Source organism: Echinops telfairi, unplaced genomic scaffold, assembly GCF_000313985.2.
Source record: "Echinops telfairi isolate 266 unplaced genomic scaffold, ASM31398v2 ScPeMD7_4;HRSCAF=17, whole genome shotgun sequence".
NCBI lineage: Eukaryota > Metazoa > Chordata > Mammalia > Afrosoricida > Tenrecidae > Echinops > Echinops telfairi.
Window position 1 is genome coordinate 5388696 of NW_022103900.1, and position 9178 is coordinate 5397873.

At 45.4% G+C, this 9178-nt stretch overlaps 1 protein-coding gene across 1 annotated transcript in view; it reads left to right on the plus strand.

Annotated features, from left to right (window-relative positions):
* Window positions 1–9178, plus strand: part of ABCB11 (ATP binding cassette subfamily B member 11) — a 116092-nt gene that overhangs the window by 61552 nt on the left and 45362 nt on the right. The window contains 4 exon segments of the mRNA XM_045299935.1: window positions 1404–1529; window positions 3508–3711; window positions 6756–6926; window positions 8205–8406. Coding sequence (XP_045155870.1) covers window positions 1404–1529; window positions 3508–3711; window positions 6756–6926; window positions 8205–8406 — 703 coding nt within the window.

Genomic DNA, 9178 nt, shown 5'->3' on the forward strand with positions numbered 1-9178 from the left:
TGGTTGGGGGTCACCACCACATGAGGAGCTGTATGAAAGGGTTGCGGCATCAGAAGGTTGAGAACCACTGTTTTAGATGGCCTTCAGATTCTGTTTCCTGCTTGTGGATGGCTGACTTTATACCCCGCAGAATGGCAGAACTGACCCATCCCCAGTTAGAGGCCCGTATGCCTGATTTGCCTGCTCCCACCCAGTCATTTGGTAGGAGTTACAAAGACGGTGGATAGAAGTCCTACATCCCCTAGATTTCAGTAGAAAAATAAAATAAAAACCTTTACCGGTGAAAATAGCCTATAGTAGTTTTGAGGTAGTTTCCCAGTTTTTACCTCAGTAGACTTCAACCAGCATTCACTCATTATCTTTCACAATGTGTTGTGCCCACATTTATTAGGGAAACTCATTAATAGCTTCCCATACAAGTGTAGGACAAATTAGAGTGTATTCATTGGCTTTTGTTAATCCGAGATCAGTTCATCAGCATTTTATTTCTAAGCTACCGCAGTTTTCTTTAGCTGGAATTAGAGCAGCATGCTTCTGAGTTCACGTATTTTCTCTTTAACTGGAATGTAACGTTAACTGGAACCGTCTCCAAGTGACATCCCCACTTGTCAGAGGGGTTTTAAATAAGACTTTGGAGTGTCTTTGAAAAAGTGACCCTGGTTTCGTTATGTCCGTGTCCACACACGTCCCTCTAACCTGGTGCCTGCAGCCATCAGTCACGTAACCAGGGACCGTGTGGGCCGACAGGCTGAATGAGAGAAGGCTCTTTCGCAGAGCGTTTGGAAGGTGTGACCTCGCTGACAATACATTGCCTTAAGTTAAAAAAAAAGAAAAAGATAATTTTCCAAAGTTTAAAAAATGCGTTAGAGGGAGCGGGGATAGAGGGGGAAAATGAGGACCTAATGCCGGGGGCTTAAGTGGAGAGGAAATGTTTTGAGAATGATGCGGGCAATGAATGGACAAATGTGCTTTACACAATTGATGTGTGTATGGATTGTGATAAGAGTTGTATGAGCCCCTAATAAAATGATTAAAAAAAAAAAGAAATGAAGGCATTTAAGACAAGTCATGTATGTTCCAGAGGACATGCCTTTCCTTTGGAAAACATTGTTTAATTGGATGGAGGCTGTTGGAAAAAAGGAAGAGGTTTAAGATGGCATGTCATATTAAAGCAAACAAATTGGGATTAAAAAAAATTTGTTAGATACTAAAACTTCTCCCTAGTTACTGTATACTAAGTTTCTGGCCACAACTGATAGATATCGATGGATATTTCTTTGGCTTCCTAAGTCTCACACACACACACACTTGCATTCACTCACAAAGCATCCTAATTGGTAACCTAAGTGCTTGACTGGGTACCCTCCGGTCACCTGACCCTTCTTGTATTCTTGTCTCCCCAGATTCTGAGTAAGCTCAGCATGGTTGTTAAGTCAGGGGAACTGACGGCGGTGGTGGGAGCCAGTGGAGCCGGGAAGAGCACGGCACTGCAGCTCATTCAGCGGTTCTACGACCCCACCGAAGGCATGGTATGTGTCCTCCAGAATGTCCGCCCCCCTCCCCGCCACCCGTTCCTCCAGACGGCAGAGTGCAAACAGGATGTGCTGTATCGGCGAAAGGCACAGACCCGGCCGTTCTGAAACAGGCGTAGCTGATTGGGATGGTTTTTGACTGAATTACTGGACCAATTCCCCACCTGGGGCAGCGTTAGATGAGTAACCCGCCGGTCCACTCAGTTAGGTAACTGACGGTGAAGACGCCTTCAAAGAGGTGTTGCGGCCTTTTCAGTGAGCGAAACTTTCCATTTCTTTCGTTGTGTTGTGACAAAACCATCATCATTTTCCTCAGTTCCCCAAACACACCATGTAGAGAAGTGATCGTGGCAGGAAACCAGCAGAGAACGGCTCTTGGTTATGCTTGGGATCTGGTGTCTTGTAAAGGTGATCACTGATTCTCACGATGAGTCTACAGGCGAATGTACCTCCTTTATGAAGGAGGAAGCCGCAGCAGAGGTTGGACTTGCCTGGGTCACTCCGCGAATACAGGACAAAGTTAGGATCTGAACTCAGGTCTGCTGAGTGCCAAAGACTAGATTTACGCTCTCCCCTGGGCCTCACAGTGATGCTTGCCAGCATCTCCTATGTCAAATGGTTCCAGTGCCATGCTTCTCTATCATGTACAATGGCAAACAGGATGGGATTTTCCTTTGTTTCCTCGCGCATTTTATTCTCGGATCGAGTATTCTTTATTGCGCACCATAATAATTACACTCTGCATATATAGAGATCATACTTTTCCGATGTAAGATGTTTCTGCTAGTAGGTCTTTTGATTAGCTCATCCTACCTACAGCTTTGATTGCTTTTGTGCATCAAAATGTTATTTGATGATGCTAGTCAGAAAGTAAGATTTACTATACAGCCCTAACTCATACACACAAGATAAAAAAATCATTGTTTATAGCCATTGGGTCTTTGGAATTCGCTTTTAGTTGAAAGATAAAAAATCAGAGACATACAGTGAGTAACTGACTTTACAGGGAGTTAAAAACTCAGCCCTCCTGGGATAACTATTGAAGTAAGTGACCTTTATGTCATTTGAAGGAGCCCTAGTCATGTAATGGTTATGCACTGGGCTGCTAACCTCAAGGTCAACAGTTTGAAACCACCAGCTGCTCCTTGGGAGAAAGATGGGGCTTTCCACACATGTAAATAGTTACAGTCTCAGAAACCCACAGGGGCAGTTCTATCCTGTCCGACAGGGTCGATATGAGTCAGAATCAACGCGATGACAATTAGTTACCTACCCCCCCACCCCCCGCTATCATTTGTAAGGAGTCCTGATGGTACCATGGGTTAGATGTTGACTATTAACTTCAAGGTGGGGGGTTCAATTCCACCAGCCACTTCAAGGGAGAAAGACTAGGCTATCTGTTCCCATAAAGGCTTAGTTTTGAGACCCTATAGGTCAGTTACCATATCATTTGTACTTTTACAGTGAACTGTGCTACCTCTGTTTATTTCTGTTCTATACAGTCAGTTGTTCCTCAGTATCGGTCCAGCAAGATTAGTTCCAGAACCAGCGAGCACTCCTCCTCTCCAGTAGTCAAATCCAGAATGCATAAACTCCTTACATAAAACAGAGCAGCATTTTAATATAACCCTGCGCTAAATCGCCTGTAGAGCACTTAAAATAACCAAAAGAAACTAAATGTGAATAGCACTTTATGGTCCCTGTACACCTTTGAAGAATTGCTTTGACCATTTATTGTCTCCCTGCATCCCAAAATGCATTCCATTACCCTCGTCTGAATCTGTGAAATCCACGGATACTGAGGGTCGACCATATTGCTAATCTTACATAACCAACCACAGTACAGGGGACGTTGTTTCAGCTATCATTTTTGTCAGTCTCCCTTTTTTAATGAGTGCCTTTCAGGTGCAATATAATATTTATGCTTCAGGACCTTGAAAGATTCCAAAAGGTATGGTGTGTTTGTATTCTCTAGGTGACCCTGGATGGTCATGACATTCGCTCTCTGAACATTCAGTGGCTTAGAGATCAGATTGGGATCGTGGAGCAAGAGCCGGTTCTGTTCTCCACTTCCATTGCAGAAAATATTCGCTACGGCCGTGAAGACGCGACAATGGAGGATATAATCCGAGCTGCCAAGGAGGCCAATGCCTACAACTTCATCATGGACCTGCCGCAGGTACCCCAGCCTGGCATTCCCAGGGGAGACAAGATTAATTTCTCTTACGTGGAATCTTGAATAATTACATGCTTAATGGCATGTTTGAGTTTCACATCTGGAATTTTACCCTGAGTTTAACCTTTTGTCTAAAAATTTAAAAAAAGTTGGCCCTGCTCTATTAGACCTTTCTTTTACTATGCTCCCCGTGGCAAAGTTTTGAAAATGTCTGTGCTAGGCTGGGTTGTCTAGAGAAAGAAAACTAGTGACACTCGCATATGTATAAGAAAGAGCTTTGCGTCAAGAAGTGATTTTATATCAAGAAGGCAGCCCCAGTCTCTGGAGCTGCTGCCAATGTGTGCCCTCCTCAGAGTCACGGAGCTGCAGGCAGACGATTTGAAAAGGCAGAGGAGAACACAGGAGGATCACAGACCAGCGGTGCAGGGATCCCAGGGAACATGGCAGGGTGCTGACAGCTCAGAGGTTGGCTTCCAGGGTCAGCTTGCCACCTGGGGCCACCCCCGTAGGCAGACAGAGACCCAGCCAGGATGAAGGCGAAGGGCCAGAGACAGGAAGGACATTTCTCATATTCTTTCTTATAGAAAAGGCTACACCCCCAAGGAGGCATCACCAGCCTGTGAGTTGATGGATAGTTTGAACTCCGCCCCTACACTTTCATACAGGTGTAAGTTGACAGAAACTATATAGTTGCCGCAAGTCTGAGTCATAACCAAATACCTTAAGGGAATGAGTTGCTAGACCTGGGCCTCAGGACCATGGTCTTGAGAGATTCCAAAGTCAATTGGCATAATATAGTCCACAGAGACAATGCTCTACATCCTCCTTTGGCGAGTAGCTACTGAGGTCTTAAATGCTCCCGAGTGGCCTTCTAAGGTACAGCGATTGGTCCCTCCTTACCTGGAGGAAAGAAGTGAGATGAAAATCAAGGATGCCTGGAAACTATTAGTCCAATGGACCAATGGACCACGTGAACCTCAGCCTCTACCACCCTGAAAAGAGAAGAACTAGATGGTGCCCGGCTACCACTGCCTACTGCTCTGATAGGGATCCCAGTTGGAGCAGAGGAAAAATGTGGAACAAAACCTAAAAGAATAAACTAGACCAGGCTTCTGGTCTGATAGAGTCTGTTGGAACTCCTGAGAAAATGGCCCTTGGACACCCAGCAAGCCTGCGCCTTACCTCATCTCAATGTTTCAAGCGAGGGAGTGCTATGCTTACCAGGTGACCAGTAACACCAGTGAGGTATGCATTCATTAGAACAATCACCTCACCTCTATGAGACCAGAAGGGTAGCGTTTGCTCAGGAGTAAGGCTCAGGAGGCAGGAAGGGACAGGAAAGAAGGCTGAATGGAAATCGTAAGCACAGAGAGGATGTGGGAGTATCACAAATTAATATAGGCATTGTTGACTGGAAAACCAACTTGCTCAATAAACTTTCATCCAAATGACAAGGGAAAGTTAATAAACAAGATGCCCCTTTGACATCGACACAATGGCCTCTCCTCCATCCATGAGATGTCTGCCTGCCAGTTGCTGCTGAGTTCCTGCTGACTCCTGGGCTCCCTGCCTGTGCAGAGTGTGCAGAGTAGATCAGTGCTCCACAGCCTTCTCCGCGCTGTGATCTCTCAGAAGTAGACTGCCAGGCCTTTCTTCCGAGATGCTTCTGGGTGGGTTTGAACTGTCCACCTTTCAGGAAGCAACCAAGCCCTTAACTGTTTACACCATCTAGATACGGATGCTAAACTGACCAGGGGGCAATAGCTTACACAATGCTCTTGTCCTATCCCACCTCTCTCACTGTTGGCTCTTGTGTTTAGGCAGCTAAGATTGTGAGCATCAGTCTGGCATTCCACATATTTGAACATTCTAAATAACAACAGAAAAATGCAGACTTATTTTACAGAGATGAATTTCTCAGACATCAGTCTCCTAAGATTACTGGTCCTGAGTTGGAATTGACTTGGTGGTACTAACAGCATGTGATGATGTTCACTATGCTAAGGTTCCTCTTCCGATCTGTAGATGTGCATCACAGAACTCTCCTCCATAGGTTTCTCAGTGTCTGGTTGAAAAAAAAAAAAAGGGATTGGCAGCACCTCTGGGTGGATTTGAACCACCCACCTTTTAATTAGCAGCTCAGTGTGTTTTACGGGTTGTACCAGCCAGCAATACTGATTACGTAGCAAGTAAGAACAGATTCACATCCAGGTAATTTGGCTTCAGAGTCTGTGAACCCTTCCGATGATCAGTCTTCTTAATCACATCTAATCTAATGGTGAAATAGTCTAAAGTTGAAGAATCACTGTTTTGTTAGAAATCCCAGTTTCTCCACTTACAACCTTTATGAACTGGGGCAAGTTACTTTACCCTTTTTGCTCGTCCATGGCTTTGAGGAGCACAGTGGACTCACCTCACAGGGTGGCTCTGGGGATTAAATGATGGATGCAAAGGGTTTGGCACGTACCTTACAAATAGTAGGTCTTCAATGAATGTTGCCTAATAATAAGCAAGATAGACAGTGGTCTGATACCAATGATTTAGATCCCAATGTAGTGCCAGCACATCCGGTCTCAGGAAGTATTTGCTCTTGCTAGTCGCATCATTGCAAAGCTGCTTGATCTGTCATTCACCAGGTAAGGGAGGCTTTAGCATTGTGCTTTGCTGTGCTGACACCCAGAGAGGGAAGACAAGGCTTTGCTATGTGTAGTCACCATCTAAGGTGCATTTTTCGGGCCCTTAAGCACTTTTTACCTTGCGCTCGAAATTAGCCAGAAGACGGAGAAGCGATAGCAATTGTTACTTTAGATCAAATGTTTTCTTTGAAGATGGGAACGTGTATGTAGTCCACTGAACTTGGGACTGAATGCGTCAATCTCCTTATCTTATACACACAACGATTGACGGGCTGGAGGGCCAACAGTCGGTTTTGGGAAAAGGCGTTTCTTCCAGGGTAAGTTGGAGCTATGCAGATCCAGGCTTGTGGAGGAAGCAAGGAGCCTTCACAGGATGCCCCCTTGTTACTGGTGTCATCATCTTCTTCCTAGAAATTTGACACCCTTGTTGGAGAAGGCGGAGGCCAGATGAGTGGGGGCCAGAAACAGAGAATAGCCATTGCGCGAGCCCTGGTGCGCAACCCCAGGATCCTGCTTCTGGACATGGCCACGTCGGCGCTGGACAACGAGAGCGAGGCCACCGTGCAGAGAGCCCTGAGTAAGGTTTGTGGAGAGTCTGAGTTCTTGTCCCGGGTTCAAACCCCGGGGAACCGGAGCCCCGCTCATCAAGGAACACACAGGCCATCCCCTTGTCTGCAGAGTCCATATTTAGGAATTCAATACTTTCCGGAAGTTATCTGTGTCCTAAAATTAATCCTTGTGGCACCTTCCTGATAACTCACGGAGATTCAAAGAGGGGTGAAAAATCGGGGCTGCTTGGAGCACATGCTCCCAGCGGAATTCAAATAAGCCGACACCTGAACTTTAAGCACCTTTTTGTTGTTTGTTTGTTGTCTACTTAGTGAATCCCCCCACCCCCCATTTTGTTGGTGACATCGGTTAAAAATGCCCTTGAGTGTAGTAGTGGAGTGTCTAGTGTTCCTGAACTCAAGGGGTTGTGATGGACCTTACAGAGAAAATATGTGTGTTGGATAAACTTTGTTCAGGCATGAGTGGTGTGGTTGCCTGTAAGTTCAGTGCTAACCAATCAACCCTGCATACCACACGAGGGAGCCCTGCATGTGCAACTGGTTCGAAAGGGGGCTGTCACCCACAGACTCCGCACGTGGCCACCAGCGGCTGGCTCTGTGGGAGAAAGGAGGCTTTCTACTCCTATGCAGCTGCGCAGCCTCAGAGGCTCATGGGGCAGTTCTCCTCTGGCCTATAGGTCGCTTAGAGTCCAAATCCATTCGATGGCAGTGAGTTTTTGAGTTTTCTGGTAAGACGCTTCCTTTACACAAGAAAAAAAATTCCACATAAAACAAGGTTATGTACTGATTAGTTGATAGAATGTGGTCACCAGAGGTTTCAGGAGTGCAACATTACATTCCCACTAACATGAATTCAGTAGTTCAGAGTTCATGGAGACTCTCGTAGAAACATTACCTCAAACAGTGAGAATCAACTATAGTTGAATACTACAGGAATCAATGCATTCAGAGGGGCTACTTAGAAAACACGGACAGATTATAATTCCTTCTATGTCTGAGCGAAAGACAATTATAAAGTAATGCCAGAAACTGCACATGAAAATACAAAAATGTTGTTCAAACGGTGTGGTTAAAATTATTTTGAGCTGTCAATTGTAGCAGCAATCACAACAATGTGCAGTGGTGTTTCTGGCCACGAGAAAGGTGTGCGAGCCGTCCCTGACATCTGATAGCCTATTGGAGGATTTCCCCTGGCTCCAAGCCTCAGACATAGTTGCGTCTGAGATGATCCAAAGGAGAGCAGGCGCTCTGCCTCACAGTCTCCTCTAACGGCCCCCTGTGCATTTGACAGATCCAGCACGAACACACGATCATCTCTGTCGCCCATCGCCTGTCGACGGTCAGAGCTGCAGATGTCATCATTGGGTTTGAACACGGCATAGCTGTGGAACGAGGCACCCACGAAGAACTGCTGGAAAGAAAAGGAGTTTACTTCACTCTGGTGACTTTGCAAAGTCAAGGAGATCAAGCCCAGAAAGAAAAGGAAGCTCGGGGCAAGTGTCTTTCCCTTATGTGTACTTGTGCATCAAAGAGAGCAGATGCAGTTTGCTTTGTGGCTTCCTATGCATTTTAATATATCTTGTCTCTCGTTCTCAAAGAGCCCTGGCAGGTGTTATTATTTACCCCTATTTATGGGTGAAAAAGGAAAGAACTGAGGCAGGGGAGATCATGTTACTTGAGCTGGAAACCAGTTCATTTTTATTACCCTACTGCCTTTTCTTAACACTTTGCAAACAGGGGTGGCTTCTTAGAGGGTCCTGCCTGCAGTAGAAACTCTGTATTGTTGACTGAGTGAATTCATAAATGACAAAGTATTGGTTTATTTTAATTAATGTAGATACTCTAGGCCCTATTGTACCTTCTCTTCTTCAAACTGAATTCTCAGATTTGATGGTTAAAAAACCAAACCGCCACCACCACAATAGTAACAATAGTGATAAACTATTGCTGTGAAGTCCCTTTCGACCCACGGTGACCCCACAGGTTTCAGAGCGGACCTGCATGCTACACGGTTGTCACTCCATAGGGTGGATCCCAGGTCTTTAAAAAAGAATCATTTTATTGGGGGCTCATACAACTCTTATCACGATCCATCCATATACAGCCATGTGACAAGTACATTTATACATTTGTTGCCATCATCATTCTCAAAACATTTCCTTTCTACTTGAGCCCTTGGTATCAGCTCCTCATTTTCCCCCCTCCCTCCCTCCCTCTTGATGATTTATAAATGATTATTATTTTTTCATGTCTTACACTGTCTGA